Source organism: Trifolium pratense, linkage group LG4, assembly GCF_020283565.1.
Source record: "Trifolium pratense cultivar HEN17-A07 linkage group LG4, ARS_RC_1.1, whole genome shotgun sequence".
NCBI classification, from domain to species: domain Eukaryota; kingdom Viridiplantae; phylum Streptophyta; class Magnoliopsida; order Fabales; family Fabaceae; genus Trifolium; species Trifolium pratense.
Window position 1 is genome coordinate 52072478 of NC_060062.1, and position 17713 is coordinate 52090190.

General features: G+C 33.9%; 4 protein-coding genes across 6 annotated transcripts; 3 read left to right on the top strand and 1 right to left on the bottom strand.

The window, feature by feature from the left end:
* Positions 1–778: 778 nt before the first annotated feature.
* LOC123881481 (protein NUCLEAR FUSION DEFECTIVE 4-like) lies at positions 779–6129 on the top strand. Its single transcript, XM_045930176.1, has 3 exons — positions 779–1425; positions 3754–4694; positions 5008–6129. The coding sequence occupies exons 1-3, from the start codon at positions 988–990 to the stop codon at positions 5486–5488; spliced, it is 1860 nt and encodes a 619-aa protein (XP_045786132.1). The 5' UTR covers positions 779–987; the 3' UTR covers positions 5489–6129.
* A 244-nt stretch (positions 6130–6373) lies between these two features.
* Positions 6374–8269, bottom strand: LOC123881482. The gene has a single exon (XM_045930177.1). The coding sequence runs from the start codon at positions 8014–8016 to the stop codon at positions 6544–6546; it is 1473 nt and encodes a 490-aa protein (XP_045786133.1). The 5' UTR covers positions 8017–8269; the 3' UTR covers positions 6374–6543.
* A 4181-nt stretch (positions 8270–12450) lies between these two features.
* On the top strand, positions 12451–16294 carry LOC123881483 (spermidine-binding periplasmic protein SpuE). Of its 3 annotated transcripts, none has more exons than XM_045930180.1 (8): positions 12525–12979; positions 13069–13105; positions 13394–13545; positions 13814–14062; positions 14545–14679; positions 14763–14945; positions 15103–15264; positions 15498–16294. In XM_045930180.1, exons 2-8 carry the CDS (start codon positions 13078–13080, stop codon positions 15909–15911), a joined length of 1323 nt encoding a protein of 440 aa, XP_045786136.1. In that variant the 5' UTR covers positions 12525–12979; positions 13069–13077; the 3' UTR covers positions 15912–16294. The 3 variants fall into 3 exon arrangements, with proteins under 3 accessions (XP_045786134.1, XP_045786136.1, XP_045786135.1); XM_045930179.1 differs by having other exon boundaries at positions 12724–12865; XM_045930178.1 differs by lacking the exon at positions 13069–13105 and having other exon boundaries at positions 12451–12865.
* A 577-nt stretch (positions 16295–16871) lies between these two features.
* Positions 16872–17598, top strand: LOC123881484 (RING-H2 finger protein ATL73-like). The gene has a single exon (XM_045930181.1). It carries the CDS (start codon positions 16991–16993, stop codon positions 17537–17539), a length of 549 nt encoding a protein of 182 aa, XP_045786137.1. The 5' UTR covers positions 16872–16990; the 3' UTR covers positions 17540–17598.
* The last annotated feature ends 115 nt before the right edge of the window (positions 17599–17713 follow it).

The following is a 17713-nucleotide window of genomic DNA, read 5'->3' on the forward strand; positions in this document are numbered from 1 at the left end:
CAATTTTTCCAAAAAAAAATATGAATGATCTATATGATATAAACTTTCAATCTAACGACAAATTTTATAAAATTCATATTTATTATAATAAAATTACTAACTTGTACACACCGTGCACCATATGATGCACTCGTGCATATTAACCAAAGCCATCATTGATAATCTTATTCTTATGCCATGATGACGTGACAGTTCTACCCACCACCACCAAACATCATTGTCCTAATTCTCTTTCTTAAAAATGTATTTATTCAAAAATGAGCATATAGTAAAAAATAAAAATAACACAGTAGTATAAATGCTCCATCTAAGTCCATTCAACAATTCAACAACAAAAAAATATTACTCAATCTCACGCTCACATTTTAAATTCATGTATTTGATATACAATGTAGATCAAATTTACGATTCTATTAAATGTACATTTTAAACTCAGGTATGATGTATCTGATATAGAAAATAGATTTTTTGTTGTAATTGCGTCACAACAACCGTCAAATTAAAATTACTGGCCATGATTATTTCACTGCATATGTAATATAAATCGTCTTATATAAAATCAATGATTCAGATCAAATACAACGTGAAACTGCGTGCTTTTTTTACATCAATAAATCCAAATCCATCTGATATATATAGTTCTAATATAGATAAATAAGTGATTCAATGAATTTAAAAAATCACAGGAAATGTTTGTCAAAAAAGAAATCATAGGAAATTTTTAATTATATTTATTATTTATTTATTTATTTATAAAGACAAAATCTAAAACGACGCCACGATGCTTCCGGTGATTGTAGTTTAGTCTCTGAGAGGGAAGATGACACAGCCATGACGGTAATACGCAATTCATTTCATGGAAAAACCGAAACGACACAAATGCATCACACTTCGTCATTTTTCTCACAGAATAAAAATAAATCAAAATTGTATTTATTCACAACAAAAAAAAAAAAAATTATAAATACATAACACAAACTCTTCAAAATGAGGCCACGCAACAACAACAACAACAATAACAGATTCGTTTTCAATTTCAACAACAACCAATATTCAAGCCCCACCGAATCACGTCGACGAAGAATCGCGTTTCCGAAGCGATTATTACTCGATTTAATGGCGGGACAATCAAGGAAATGGATGATCCTTGTTGTTACGATATGGATTCAAGCATTTACAGGAACGAATTTTGATTTCTCACAATATTCATCTTCGTTGAAATCTGCGCTTGAGATTTCGCAGGTTCAGCTTAATTACTTAGCTACTGCGAATGATATGGGAAAGGTTTTTGGTTGGTCTTCTGGTTTAGCTCTTATGCATCTTCCTGTTTCGGTTGTTATGTTTATTGCTGCTTTTATGGGGTTTCTTGGTTATGGTCTTCAATGGCTTCTTATCAATCATTTCATCTCTTTGCCTTATTTTCTGGTAATTTCATTTCACTCTATCTTCTTTTTTTTTTTTTTTTCTTTCTTCATATTCGGCTCATTAAATCGTCTAATATGGTTCGGAGGAGTTAGTTATGGCTTCATGTTCTCCCGATCGCAATTGCGGGATCAAACTTTTCTTTCTTCTTTTTCTACTTTGGTTATTTTTTATTTTTTTTAATTATGAAAATTAGACTTAGCTTAATTAATTATTTAATTCTTTTTATCATAAGTATGCATTATTAACGACTAATTATTGAATCATTACGAGTCATCTTACCAAAAAAAAGAATCATTACTAGTCATTACTCATTACACGCAGTTTGCGATTATGTGATTTTGACGGTTACGTGAGGTGTGAAAAACGCGCAACTTCAAATGTGTTTTATTTTGGATATGTGGGTCTTTTTTTTTATAGAAGTTGGAATGTGTCTCTATCAAAAGATTTTGGGAGCTTTTTTCTGAAAACATAGTTAAGTGCTTATAGGATACGCATCTTTGTTGCTGTAAGAAAAAAAAATACTCCTACGCATAAGCTATTTTTATGAGTTTAATGCATGTAAATTAGTTTTACATTTACACGATTGCAAAAAAAAAAAAAAAAGTATTTCTCCATGTGACACAATTAGAGTGAGGTGTAGTGATCTTATAAAACATAAAAAGTGGGGTTGTAGTGAGGTAATTTGGTGGAATATTTTTTTGTGGGATGACCGAGGTTGATCCCCGACCCCCTGCATATATAATGTAATTTCCCTGCCAACTGAGTTAAGCTAATAGAACTGAAATATACCATTTTTATTATAATGTAAAATTATTGTTATGCGTATTATATTTTCTCTTTTTTTTTTTTTTATATTTGAATTTAATAAATAACTGTTCTTTTTTATTTTGAATTAAATATCATACATACATATATTACCACAAAATAATTAAGACGTTGTTTTATATTGTTTTAAGAAAATTTGGTTTTTTAGCGGGGGGAGGGGGACAGAGTTGAATTTAGCAAAACGGGTCAGATTCTTACAACATGACTCATCAAGTTGGACTGTGGTCTTAGTGTTAGAGACTCTTCTAACTTTGATGAGCCATGTTTTAAGAATGTAACCTATTTTGTTAAACTCAACTTTGCCCTCGGGTATGAGAGCGCCTCAAATACCTTCAACAAAATTTGATATAATATTTGAAACTGTTGTTTTCAGGTTTACCTGTGTTTGGATTGTTGTCTGTTGATAGTATTTTATAGAGTAAGGAAAGTTGTGGTTGTATTTTTCTCTCGTACTAACTTTTTGTCACTTGTGTTTGCGGTCTGGTATTTAAGTTTAAGGTGGTTTTCACAAATTCATTGTATATTCTTGTGGTCCCTGAAGCACACCGAAGCATTTCTTTCTTTTGAAGCAGCCATGTTTTGACAAATAAATTATATTTTACACACATAACTTATTACTATTATTATTACAATAGCATCAGCACTCAACTTTTTATCAACCTGCACCAGAAAAAACCTTAATTGATAATTGGTTGTTCTTGGATCTATCTTCCTTAATCATTAGTGGTAAATTAAATATATGGTATTTTTTGAAATTATTTATGGAATGATGAATACCTGTCTTCAAAGTTTATTTTTTATTGATTGTAGAAAGCAATATTGAAAATAAAATATGTAGAAAGCAATATTGAAAATAAAATACTGATCAGCCAACTGCAAACCCATTAGGAAAAGAAGATCTTGTCTCTTCTAAGTTTCATTGCAGACCTGTAATAGCAATCAATAATTGCATGAGATGCCATGTTTTACATCAATCATAAGAATTTCAGTTGGTTTTTCCTTAAAAATAAGATTGTTATTATTTGTCTCCTTTAAGCTGGAAGTTTCAACAAATCATATGTTTGGCTTCGCATTCAAATCATGTCACATTCAATTTCTTGCATTCCAATGCGCTTTTGTCACAGTTAGTGAAACTACAGTTTGGCGCTTTTGAATTGCCGCATGGCGTCACCACAATTTCACAATCTTGCCACCAAACATACACATAATGATAGTTACCTAATTTAGTCTTTCCCTACAAACTATGAATAACTGGACATGCTATGTTCTAGATTTGAGACGCTTTGTTGATTTCCCAGTAAAGAAATGTTGTATATATTCATATTTAATAAAAGTTCTTTACCTGAGAGGAATACATTAAAACAAATGAGATTCAGTGATTTTGTTATTATATCTGGTAAGAGGTAACTGAACCAATACTGGTTAACTCTTACACATTCATGAATTGTAATATGCTGATAATTATCAAACCAAGACTGACTTACTATGAATTCTTATCGGCAGGTGTTTCTTCTGTGTCTTTTAAGTGGCTGTAGCATCTGCTGGTTCAACACAGTATGTTTTGTGCTCTGCATTAGGAATTTTCCGATTAACCGAACACTTGCATTATCACTTACTGTGAGTTTCAATGGTGTTAGTGCAGCCCTTTACACCCTTGCTGCCAATTCAATAGACCCTTCGTCTGATTCACTGTATCTTCTTTTGAATGCTCTTGTTCCCCTTCTTGTTTGCATTGCAGCAGTTATTCCGATTCTTCGCCAACCGCCTTTAGATCCTCTCCCTCCTGATGCAGTTAACCGGGACTCATTAATATTTCTAATCTTGAACTTCTTAGCCATTTTCACCGGCCTTTATCTACTCTTGTTTGGCGCATCTGCTTCTTCTGTGGCTTCCTCTCGGCTCCACTTTGGCGCAACCGTTCTTCTCCTCACCCTCCCGTTGTTTATTCCTGGCATTATATATGCTCGCTCGTGGGCTCAGCGTACCATCCATTCCAGCTTTCGGATAGAAGGATCCAGCTTCATTCTTGTTCATGATGATGATCTTGAGCTGCATAAAGAACTACTTAGCCATCACAGTAGTCTTGTTGGTAATGGAGATGACAACGGAGATGCTTACAACCTGCAAAGTGACAATGGATCCATGTTTTCAAGTCGAAAGGAAAGCGATAATGATGTGTGTTGTGAAAGGATGATTGGCCATGATCAGTTGACAATGCTAGGAGAAGAGCACTCAGTTGCAGTGATTGTCCGAAGATCAGATTTTTGGCTATACTACATTACATACTTCTGTGGAGGTACAATTGGTCTTGTCTATAGCAATAATCTGGGACAAATTGCTCAATCTTTAGGCCTGAGTTCAAGTACGTCTACCCTTGTTACTCTATATGCATCCTTTTCGTTTTTCGGCCGCTTGCTTTCAGCTGTACCAGACTATATTCGTAGGTGTGCATTCTCATCATTCTATAGTAAATTGGGTTTAATTTTGATACACTGCCAGTATAAAAAGTTTATACTGTGAAAATAAAAAAAAAACCAATCATATGCATGATTTTGGAAGTACTATTTATTATTTAAGTCGAACGTTTTTAATGACCTAACTATTAGTATTGCAATTGATTGATAGTGTAGTGTATATGAATTAAATCCTAATACATTATATAGAATAAACTAGTTTCTTTCCGCCTTTATCTTGAATTAGAAGTGAATATTAAATAAAGTTGTAGCATTTATGATGAAACTATCTTTGGCATTGCAGTAAGTTCTACTTTGCAAGAACTGGTTGGATCTCCGTCGCACTTATACCAACACCAATTGCGTTTTTCTTGCTCGCGTCATCAGGCACTTCTCTGGCTCTGTATACAGGCACCGCACTAATAGGGTTGAGTTCTGGATTCATATTTGCAGCCGCCGTTTCAGTTACATCTGAACTGTTTGGACCCAACAGTGTAGGTGTCAATCACAACATTCTCATAACAAATATCCCAATTGGTTCGCTTCTCTATGGTTTTCTTGCCGCACTAGTTTATGATGCCAATGCACAGTCAACACCGGGAAACTTTACAACGTCTGACTCGGTAGTTTGCATGGGAAGGCAATGCTACTTCTGGACATTTGTCTGGTGGGGATGCATATCTGTCCTGGGACTAGGTTCTAGTGTGCTGTTATTCCTAAGAACCAAACATGCATATGAACATTTTGAGAAACACCGTATTACGACGCAAGTTATCGTGTCTTAACTTTTGTTGTTAATGAGACGTGATGATCATAGCGTAGCTGAATTTGTTTCGATTTTAGCATAAGCTCTGCTTGTACAGGCGTGGAGAAACGGAGCAAAAAGCTAGAGTGATATTTGAGGAACATATGTACCATAGTGTTTTTTGAACAAATATGTACCATAGTGTTATATCATAGAAGAGAGTTAGATATTCAGAAGTGACAAGGATAAGAATTTTGATACATCGAGGAAATGAAAAATGAAAATAAAGAAAAGTGGTTTGAGACATTGAGGAAATATGCAGCAATAAACCAGAAATGACACGTGATCCTTCCGGAAGTTCTGCAGCCATGATTTGGTTCCAATTAAGCAAATTGCTTCTGTGCTTTGAACAGAGTTTTATGCTTTGGCCTTGTTTGAGGCAACCTGGATCCAAAGATGCTGCTATCTTATGATTTTGTGTAGTCAAACATGAAATTGTAAAGATCTCCAAAGAATATGGGGCTCAAGTGCCCAATTTTTCCTTATATTTTCTTTTTCTTGGTTTCTTCATTGTAAAAGAAAAATCAAACATCAATGGCTCAATTCTGTAATTTAGGAGAATCCCCCCTACCTCCTACAAATGGTGAAAATGCAATATACAAGCTTCATTTGATTCTATGACTTTGAAAGATGCCTTTATTGACCATGTCCATATTTATAAGCTCCTTTAGCACTTTGCACATATATGAAGAAAAATTAGTAATATAACTAATGTGCATATTTTGTGCATGACTATTATTAAATTGTCATTTGTGTATAGATTCATCTAGTATTTGATTATTCATTGTCCTGAGATTAAGTACCGGTATTAATTAGGAACATATAAAATAAAATAGATATATCTAGTAATTTTCAAATGGAGATATAATTAGGAATTGAGGTATTATTCATCAATTGCCAAGGTTGGTGCATGTATAGATTCACAATAGGATCCTTAGCAGAGATGCACCAGTAAAATTTCCCTCTGACTTCATCATCTTTATTATGTATTAAAAAAAATGAAAGAAAGAAATAAAAGTGTTTCTAGCCTAAACCTCAAGGGTAGATACAAAATGTAGGATCTTTTATACATAGAAATAACCTCTCATATGCTAATGCCATCTTTTTTGCTGTAAACATTGATGCAGCATATTCCCTACAAGCCTTTCCTCTCTTTGCTAGCCTCATTGGTCCTTCCTTCACTACTGCTTCAAGTGCCTCAAGCAAAGACTCCACATTAGGAGAGAACATGAAACCATACTCATCATCAACCAAAAGAGTACCTTTAATGCTTGGAAACCTTGATGCTAAAAGAGGCTTCCCACTCATCATAGCCTCCATCAGAGTAAGATCAAGCCCTTGTGGCCTAAGTGTTGGATTGACAAAAATGTCAATAGCATTATAAAATGCTCTCAACATGGTAGGACTCATTGACCCTAAAACAAGAACCTGGTTTCCTAAATCTTTGTACCTGTTCCCCCATGGTCCAGAACCAGCAATAATCAAATACACATTAGGATGTTTTGTTATTAGCCTAGAGCATGCTTCATAAAGCAAAGGATGACCTTTGTCTTTAACTAATCTCCCAGCTACACCAAGTACTAAACTTGCATTCCTTGGAATCCCAATTTGTGTTCTAAATTCCCTTCCTAATTCAACATCTTCACCAAACTCATCCTCATCAACCCCATTAACAATCACATGAACTCTTCTTGTAGGAATTTGGTAGAAATCCCTTAACATTTCGCCACAACTATCACTAATAGCAACATGATGAGCATAACTTTGAAAGAATCTTATCTCATTAAGAACCTTAGGAACAATACCCTGTAAACTATTATTGAAAAGAGGTGAAATAGGTTCATCAGATCTTCTAGCTAAATCCTGAAAAATACTTGATTGCAAGCTCTCAAGTGCTATTCCATGCCAAGACACTGCAAGATTTGGAAGATTCCTAGCTACATAATGAGGAAGTGCAACACTTTCTGAATGAATAACATCAAAAGGTTCAATCTTGTTCTCTTCCTGAAATTGTTCCAATGCTTTATTATATCTCCACTTTCCAAATTCACCTTCATGAAAATGAATAAAAGGGTTACCTTTAATTGAAGTTTTTTCATCTTGGGGTGATGTAAAAATATGAACTTTATGTCCTCTTTGAGCTAAAGCAGTATGAAGGGTATAAGCATGGCGTTCCATGCCACCTGGGGTTGTACCAATAGGCCATTTTCTTGTGAAAACAGCAATTTTTAGAGGTAAAAGTGGTTTTTTGTGTGGAAAAAATGAAAGCTTGTTCCATGAAAATTCAGCTAAAGTAAGATCACCAGACCAAGTTTTTGATTGGTGGGAGGCAAAGGTGGTGCAAATAGAAGTTGTGGTAGGGGTGTGAAGAAGGAAAAAAGCTGGTATGGTAAAGAGTACAATGAACAAAAGGGTTGTGAAGAAATAGAAATTTGATGGGGAAATGGGTTTCTTGGTTTTATTGTTGTTTAAGGCCATTTCCTCTGAGAATTCTGAAGATGTGTGCATATAGTTATTTCTGTTTTATTTTATTTTTTTGTGTGTGATTTGATTGATTTCTGTGTTGAAATTGAAGTTGAATAATGTTAAGGAGAAATGTGGAAGATTATGTGAAGTATTGGGGAGGTAGGCATGGAAACACTGAAGAAAAGAAAGTGCGTTTGGGTTGGAATCTTATCAAAGTGCGTTTCCCACGCCTATTTCTAAGGTAAAAGTGGACTTTATGCTTCTTACTTGAATAATGAGTTGAGATTATTTAAACTTCTTTAGGTGTCTCCCTATGCCTGCACTGCATATATACAGTAGACTTGTAATTAGAAAAAAAAAATTTAAATCCTGAATTCCTGGTTAAGTTTTCTTCAGCTTTTGTTAGAAAAAAGAAAAAAAGAACAAACTTGACTATTACAACATCTTGTACTTTTTGAAAGTCCAGTCCTTATTATTAAAAAAAAAAAAAAACTTTCTAAATTTATTGAATATGATTTGTGCATCAACTTGCAGATCTGGAAGCATGGATATTCAGGTCACAATTTTATCATATTATTTATAGTAGGTAATTGGCCATTGTATGCTATTAAATTACATGTTGTGAACCCTGGACACTCCACTTATCCATCTTTAAAGGTGGAATTTCAAGCCACTAGGCTACCTGACCAAAAAAAAAAAAAAAATTACATGTTGTGCGTTTGTTCGCAGATTCATCATTTTATGTTTTTAGCGATGTTGAATATGTAATTGTATTTTATGTATGAATGAATATCGTTTTGTTTTTGTAAAAAAAAAAAAGGACTGGAGGGAGTTGTTCTTAAATTAAATTTGTTAAGTTTGTCTTTAACATCTTCTATCAATATATAAACAATAGAACCAAAAATAATTGACAAAATATTAGATTATTATTAATAAAAACATAAGTGGTTATTGTTTCCGTAAACATAATTAAGTTGGTAGGAACATTGTTATATATAGAAATTCGGGTTTACATTTTATTTATGTAACTTAAAGGTAGAATTAGCCACTAATTGATAAAAAAAAAAAAAACTCGTGATTATATAGGAAAATAGTGACAATTGAGGTGTGAAATGGATTTGTATTTCATCCCCGTCTTCAAACACATTTATGATTTATGAGCAATATAGAACTTTAATACAACCTCATTCAATAGACACTTTAACGTCTAGTGTGAATCTTGAGTCTAATTCTCATGATAAATAAATTTATATCTTATTTCAAAAGTCAACTCAAAGAAAGAGAGTGTTGAAACAAATTTATGATCGAACGGTTCGAAAATCTTAGTAACTTGAGACTCCAATACAACTTATGTACAAAATTACATATATTCTTTCACGGGAACATAAACCCGGGACCTTAGACTCTTTTATTCCTTTTACCCTAAACTCAAATCGTCAAGCTACTCAACCTATTAAAGCTACTATATTTTCAGAATTCATTCTTTGAAATGAGTTTGATTTTAATGCAATGAAAATTAATTATTAAAAGAATTTGACATACAAAATGCAACATTTTGTTTTTCACAAATTAACTACCCCTGTCCGAGCGGGTTTTATTTACCATTGACATTCGTTTTAATTGTTTGTTTTGGACTTGATGCAAGCGCAACTTGTTTTTGAGTCAAGAAATTGTGCTTGTTCCAATTATTCATTGACCCTGCTCAATTCGCATATTATAAATGAATCTGATCAACTAATTATGCGTGTATTATATCGTATATTGGCCCAAAAAAGCACGTCTACACTATTTATTTATTTATTTAAAAGAAATGTGCATATAGCCTAACAAAACTTTTATCTTGCATATACACACAATCTAGTGCCGGCTGAACATATTTTTAGACTTAAAAATGAACTTGGAAATGAGATTTTTTTTTTTTTTTTTAAAACTTGGTATCCGGCCTTAGGACCGACTAATCCAAGGGGACCAATCCCACCGCCCACTTGCGGGGGCCCATTTAAAGCCAGAGTTTTTTTTTTACTTTGTATGGACTTAGCCCACCGAAATTGGCACAAGTGGGAATCGAACCTGAGACCTTGAGAGAAGCATACTCCAAGGGCCCAAGCCAACACCACTCGACCAACCCCAAGTGGGTTAAATGACATCTTTTTTTAATCACAAAAGTAGAAGTTTTATTTTAAGAAGAGATCAACCATATTCTTAAGGCTTAAATGCAGTTTTGGCCCCTCAAGTTTCACAATTGCTTGATTTTGGCCCCCCACATTTCAATTGCTTGATTTTAACCCTCTAAGTTTCACAATTGCTTGATTTTAGCCCTCCAAGTTTCAATTGCTCGATTTTGGCCCCCCAAGTTTACCCCCTTTTGCATTTGCTAGTCCCCTGTTGACTTTTTTGACTATAAATTGCTATTGTGACATTTTAAAAAAATTAAAAATATGTTTTAATTAAAAAATAATAATATTTGCTTTTATAAAAATGTATTAAAAATTGTTTTTTTAATAAAAAGTTTAATAATAATTTTTTATTTAAAAAAAAGTTTACAAAGTTTTTAAAAAATAATTCATAAAATGTTTTTTTTACTTTTTTATATAACAAAATTATTTTACAAACTACATATAATAAAAAAAATATTTTATAATTTAGTTTTTAAAAAACAATTCGTAATTTATTTATTTATTTTTAAATACTTATTTAATTTTAAAATGCCACATAATCAATTTTTAATTAAAATATTCAACGGGGGCTAGCAAATGCAAAATGGGGTAAACTTGGGGGGCCAAAATCGAGCAATTGAAACTTAGAGGGCTAAAATCAAGCAATTGTGAAACTTAGGGGGTTAAAATCAAGCAATTAAAATGTGGGGGACCAAAATCAAGCAATTGTGAAACTTGGGGGGCCAAAACTGCATTTAAGCCTATTCTTAAAAGAAAAAATGCACATGTTGCGTTAGGTCAATGAATAATACAAAAGTTTAGTCCTAGTTGTTCAGACTCCATCAAAAAAGAGTTTTATTTTTGAATAAGAGGATAACTTATCTCTAAAGATCATTTTTCTTTCTTTTATGTTTGTTTGGACTTGCATTAATGTGCACGCATGATTTGATAGCTTTAAAATCTGGTCACCCAAGAGCACTTAGATGATGGTCTCTTCTATCTTAAACAAGGTCATGGGTTCGATCCCTGACTTAGGCATGCAACAGTGTTAAAAATTTTAGGGAGTTTGTCACCTATTTGAGTCCCACAAGATTCGAGGGATTAATCTCTGCAGTTGCGCGCAGATGATATCCGGTTTTTTTTTTTAAAAAAAAAAAAAACTGGTCTATTTTCCACCTTTTCGTTCACTTGGAATGTATATTGAAGTTAACCAAACCATGTGACGCAACGTTTACTTAATAATAACTGCCAATGCAGGTGAAAATTTGTCACACTTTCAACCTTGAGCTTTGCATAATACAACTTTGAGTAAACAATCTACTGCCTAATGAAATATCTCACTTGATTTATGAATCACGTGGAAAGGCTTCAAAATAAAGAACAATCCCTCAGCTTAACATATAGAAGGCTCACTTTGATCACATTCACATTCTATTCATGCTATCCTCAAGAACGATTGTAAAATATTATTAGTGTTGTTTAGATTATTACGTTTTTATATCGAGAATAATTCATTCTTACGAAATTGACTTTTAAAGTCAGAAGTATCTCTTGTCAAATCTTATTTTTAACCTATATAAGACTTGAGTTTTTTCAACACACCCCCTCCACCCTCGATCACGTCCAATACTATTGAACTTATTGTGGGTGCCCAATCGATAACTCTAATAACATATTAAAATTTTATATTAAAATTAATTCATCCTTATAATTGGCTTATAAAATGATCAAGGGTCATAAATTAAAACACTTAATGTTATTAGCTCGATATAAGTTGGTTGTCTTTATCAAAACAGGTCGACTAGTTACAAATTTACGGTATATTGTTTGTACGCTAGAATCACCACTATAATTTTTATAAGTTATACTAACGTGACTTTTACAAAATTACAGCGAATCATCGTGATTCTATGTGATATAAAACTTAATTCAAATGCAGCTCATTTGATTTGTTTCAATCTTATTGTTACACTCCAAGTATCATATCTCAATTTGAGTGCGGTAAAAATTAACTCCCTTTGTGTTGAACAATTGAAGCTAAAAGATTCAGAAATATTATCATTGAATCAGATTCGCTTCTCATGAAACTTCTCATTTTCACCCTTTGGCACCGCTTATCCAACAAATTCGTCATCTCTACAAGGGGGATTGGATTTTTTTTTTACAGCATACTCTTAGAGAGGGAAGATTGGAACCTCCCGCAATGATACATTAAAGATTTAGAATAGTTGTCCTCCTCAACTCAATCTCAGGCTTGATATTGTGGGTGTTGTGCTTCTCAAAGAACTTTGTTTTTTTTTTTTGTTTTTTTTTTTATTTTCCATCGTTGAAGTGAGAATAGTGAAAAGTAGCGAGTGGTTCTGTTTTGTTGTGTTCTCCGATAATGGCTCTGTTGCTGCAAACACATTACACACTCTCTATACCTTCACCACGTTACTCTTATCTCTTCTCAATTCCAAACCCTAACTCTAACCCATCTCTTCTAATCCTCGCCAAACATCCCAAATCCCAATTGCATTTCTTCAACCACCGGAGTCTAACACACCGTTCGCCGCCGTCATCAGTCTCCGCCTCCCGCCGAGAACCTTCTCAAACGACGCCGCTCAAGTTGCCCAATGCTCTCGTCAGTGTCGCCGTCTCTGCCGCGCTGTTTCTCTGCTGTGGCATTCGCGCTTGTTCGGCTTCTTTGCCTCCTTTAACCACCGTGGTTCAGCAGGAACAACAAACTATTCAAGGTTTCTAACACTTTTTTATTGGATAATTCATTCGGTTGTCTCTAATAATTATCTCTTAATTAGGAATTTGCTGAAGAAATGAAAATTGAGCTAAAGAAGATGTACAAGTTTTAGGTGTTATTTTGTTCTTTTTTACATAAATTATTTCCTTTACTATTATATTTTTTCACATTTTTTAATTATGTTCTTTATATTTTGCTTAGGATTAAAGGATGTCAATGTGCGAGCATAACTCAGTTGGTAGGGAGATCGCCATATGTCGGACACATGCAAGTGTCCGACCTATGTGATTACATTTAATCACTTGCGTGTTGTATATTATTATCAGTGTCGTGTCTAGTGTTCATGTATGTGTCAATTCTTAATATATTGAATTTCGTGTTAATTCGTATTGGTTTTGCCTATAATATTACAAATTTATTTATCTGGTAATGAAAGTCGAATTGGATTTGCTTCTGTCTGAAAATGGTGCGGACGCAGTAATCACCAGTTTGTGATTTGAGGTTTTATTTTCATTTATGTTTGCAGATGATAATGATGCAAGGAAACTTGATGACAATGAAAATATAGATAAGGAATTAGAAGCATCTTTTAATGCTTGGAAGTCTAAAACATATGCATTGACAGTACCTTTGAAAGTTGTTGCTTTGCGTGGCTCTATTCCTCCTTCATGGATCAAGGTCTGTGACACACATTCATTAACTTGTTTTATGTGGTCAATTAACTTTTTCTATTAGTGATTCCAATTTGTGCTGTCTCTGAAATTCTAGTTATTGCCTGCTGTTATAACCTCTCTTCAGTCATCAATTAACAGTTTATTTCCTGATAGTGTACTAGTTCATATCGGAAGTTTCTCTGATTTGCCTTGTCCTTTAAAGCAATTTATAGTTGATAGATTTTTGGTATTTTATTCTATAGTTTTTCATGTGGTTTTTTGTTCAATTTTAGGACTTCATAAATTCTCAAGGGAAAAGAATGAAGTTTGAAGTGAAGTATCATGAAAGTCTTGAGAGTATCTTCTCTGATCTATCCATTCCCTTTACCAAAGAAAACCATGGCCCAACGTCTACTTTGGCAGCTGATATTGTTGGCATTGGTGATTCTTGGCTCAAATTTGCCATTCAAAAAGCGATAATTGAACCAATACAGGATGTAGAAGATAAGGAATGGTTTAAAAGTTTAGCTGAGAAATGGAAGGTAACATTATAGTTTTATTTTGTACTTCTCCTTATAAATTGTGTCTCAGGATTGGTTTTATTCTTCTTTTATAATGAAGTCATTTAGTTTCTACACTTTGTTCAGCTCGATTTTGATGCATCTTCTTTCATGAGTATGCGTGTATGATTATTTTCAATGAAAACAAATTGGAGCAATCAAAGATATCATAGCTGTTTGTGTGCACTTGGTAAAGTTATAGTTTTACAGAAGCATAGTTTTACTGAATTAACATGTTAGCAAAATTAAATGGAATTTATTGCTGAAGATATGATAACATAACATCACAGTGAGAAACTTGTATTAAAAAAAAAAAAAAACAATGAGAACTGGTATATATATCTAATTGGTTCATGTTGGCTGTTGCACATGCTCAAGATTAATTATAGCATATTCAATGGTTACTTCCTTTGGAAATTTCTGTTGTTGATAGCATAATATTACATTGCCTGACAAAGTTCCAGGTATATTTACGCAGGAACTCTGAGGGAGAAATGGACCCCGAAGGTGATATATGGGCTGCCCCATATCGATGGGGCTGCATGGTAATAGCATACAAGACAAATAATTTTCAAAAACATAAGTTGGCTCCAATAGAGGTCTGGTGTTTTCTAATGAACCCTGTAATTCTCTGGTAAAGCATTTGTTAGACTAGATTATTTAACCTGGAATGGAATTACAGGACTGGGCAGATCTGTGGCGGCCTGATCTTGCAGGGAGGATTTCCATGGTGAATTCTCCTAGAGATGTTGTTGGTGCAGTCTTAAAATATATGGGGGCTTCCTATAATGCAAATGACATCAATTTGGAAGTAAATGGTGGGAGAGATGCTGTTAAGCATAATTTAGCATTGCTTGCAAAACAGGTACTGTTACAGGATTTAGTTGATTTTGATTGGAATGAAGGAGCAAAGGCATACAAATTTAGTTGACAGAAAAGAGTATTTTCCATTCGTTTTTTTTTTTTTTTTTTTTTTTTTCAAATTATAAATATAAGTTGTTATACATTTTATGTATTGGTAGGTTCGACTCTTTGATAGTGAAAACTATCTAAAGGCTTTTGGAGTTGGAGATGTGTGGGTAGCTGTTGGATGGAGTAGCGATATTATTCCTGTTGCTAAACGCATGTCTAATGTTGCAGTTATTGTTCCAAAGTCCGGAGCAAGTTTATGGGCAGATCTTTGGGTATGTCTAATGTTGCAGTTGTTGTCATCTTTTGTTTAATGGTTTTGAGGGATTATGCCTGGAATGCTTTAATATAAAGTCCCCTCATAACAACAGGAAAGTGTTAATAAACTATTCAGATGAATTTCAGATATACCTATTTATTGATAACAGTCCTCAATTTATCTCGTTTTAGACACTAGACATTAACAAATTTTTCACATTTTTTTCGTTATTGTTTGGGTTTTCCCTAGGGAATTCCTGCTGCATCTAGGATTCAAACGAGTAAGCTTGGTGGACGCGTTAGGGGACCATCCCCATTAATCCATCAGTGGATAGAGTTCTGTCTGCAATCTGCAAGAGCACTTCCGTTTAAGCAGGAGGTGATCCCAGGTGCCTCTCCCCCTCTTCTTCAAGGTCATTCCACCAATGTGCCCTCTGAGTTGACCAAGGGTAAGCCAAGGCTAGACACCAATCTCATTGACGGAGCACCACCACCTGGAATTTTAGAAAGGTGCGAGTTTCTAGAGCCATTATCTAATTCAGCAGTGTCAGATTACCACTGGTTGCTTGCCTCAATCCAGGAACCTAGCAATGGATTGATACACAAAATTCGTCAGTATATCTCGTCTTTGGTTACTGGTGGGTTTAATTCAAAGCTGACTTGAATACAATGTTATTGGGCTGTGGAGTGCATACCAAGGATCTGGGATTCTATGGTTTGAGTGACAAGAAACTTCTAAGGTTGACTGATGTTGTTTTAATGTTTGTGATTGATTTTCAAGATTATCGGGTTGTGAAAGACAAGAATAAGTCAACAATGCTGGAGCTATACGAGTTAACTACTGGTTCTTACCTCCATATGTTTGAGAGAAACTCCAAAGTTTTCTGCAAAATTCAACCGAAAATGTGATTTATGTATTAGTAGGTCAAGCAATCTGTTTATTATATATTCATGTCTCCATGAGGGGATTTATTGTTTGTACAAATCAACATGAAGCAAATATTAGACAAGTTCTTAAAGCTGAGTAAAGGGAGTGATTCTAAATCATCATGGCTTTTTTTTATACCATCTTTGATCTTGCCATTCTCATTCACTGCCTCGGGGAGTTGTTTTCCATGCTCGGGGTCCTTTCGGATCCTCAAAGTCCCTGCAGGAATTCCACCAGTATAAAAAATAATAAAATTTCTATTATTTTTAATCAAATAAGATTAAAAAATATCACAATTTAACTATAAAACACAAATGAAATATTAAGATGTTATTGTGAGTCTATCAACAATAAATATCGTATATAAAAAAATTACGTAGATATTATGTGAAAAAAAAAGGGTTATGTATTATGTGATAAAAAACTAAGCATTTGGATGAGATAAAAAAAAAAAATCTCTTTCAATTTAATTAGAGGTCTTGAGTTCGAATCCAATACACCAGTGTTAAACAGTTGTATGAATAACTAAGTATATGTTTTTCGATCTCAAATATAAGAGAAAATTGAGTCAACAAAAATTTATATATTTAGTGCAAAATTTGTATACCAAATACACAACTTTTTAATAAATAGCCTCATGACTACTGCAATACTAATATCTATAATCTAGCTTTCACCGTCACAGTATAAGTATGAACAGAATAATTGATATCAACGATAAATGTTGCAAACCATTCCTTGGCCAGCTGTGTCCTCTTCATGTTTTTGTCCTCTCCGTATAAAACCATTGCAACATTTCTCTCTCACACTAAGTTATGGCTGAGATTGACAATGGTGATAATCAACCTTTGTTCAGTAGCAAATTTGGTGTGATACTAATTGCCATGGGTTCAGCTAGTTTTGTGGTAACAATGTATCATCTCATAGTCATTTGCTGCCAAAACTCAGCCGAACAAGCGCGGCAAAACGAGCAACCGGCAACACAAACACCGAGCGTCGAAGAGGGTTGTCTGTCGCATCAAATTCCATCTCACAAGTATGAGAAGAAGAAAAAGAATGATGAAAATGATGAAGATGATTGTGTGACTTGTGCTGTGTGCTTGGGAGATTTTGAGGAGGGTGAGGAGTTAAGAACTATGCCTTCTTGCATGCATTTTTTCCATGTACCATGCATAGATATGTGGCTCATTTCACATTTTAATTGTCCTGTTTGTCGCGCTGATGCCACGCCCTCCCCGGTGGTGCCTCACAGTTTACCGGAGGTTGCATCCAACGAGATGAATGTTGATCAAGGCATTAATATGGTGCAAATAGTTGTCGTCCAAAATGAGTTGCAAAGTGGGTTACCAATAGTCCCATCCTAAAATGTAAACTGTAGTACATAATCAATTATTTTTTATATTAATTTTTCAATTTTTCGGTCATGAAATAAGTAAAATTTGACTAATGATTATTTTAATCAGAAGAAGATTAATATAAAGCATGTTCTTTGCAATAATACTCATTACAGTTGTGAGCTTTGATCATATATTTTTAAG

Coding starts and splice junctions, on each gene's coding strand:
- LOC123881483 (XM_045930178.1), top strand. CDS start 12,514: ATGGCTCTGTTGCTGCAAACACATTACACACTCTCTATACCTTCACCA. Junction 12,866..13,393: donor GGAACAACAAACTATTCAAG/GTTTCTAACACT, acceptor TTATGTTTGCAG/ATGATAATGATGCAAGGAAA. Junction 14,946..15,102: donor TAGCATTGCTTGCAAAACAG/GTACTGTTACAG, acceptor ATGTATTGGTAG/GTTCGACTCTTTGATAGTGA.
- LOC123881481 (XM_045930176.1), top strand. CDS start 988: ATGAGGCCACGCAACAACAACAACAACAATAACAGATTCGTTTTCAAT. Junction 1,426..3,753: donor TCTCTTTGCCTTATTTTCTG/GTAATTTCATTT, acceptor TCTTATCGGCAG/GTGTTTCTTCTGTGTCTTTT. Junction 4,695..5,007: donor GTACCAGACTATATTCGTAG/GTGTGCATTCTC, acceptor TTGGCATTGCAG/TAAGTTCTACTTTGCAAGAA.
- LOC123881484 (XM_045930181.1), top strand. CDS start 16,991: ATGGCTGAGATTGACAATGGTGATAATCAACCTTTGTTCAGTAGCAAA.
- LOC123881482 (XM_045930177.1), bottom strand. CDS start 8,016: ATGCACACATCTTCAGAATTCTCAGAGGAAATGGCCTTAAACAACAAT.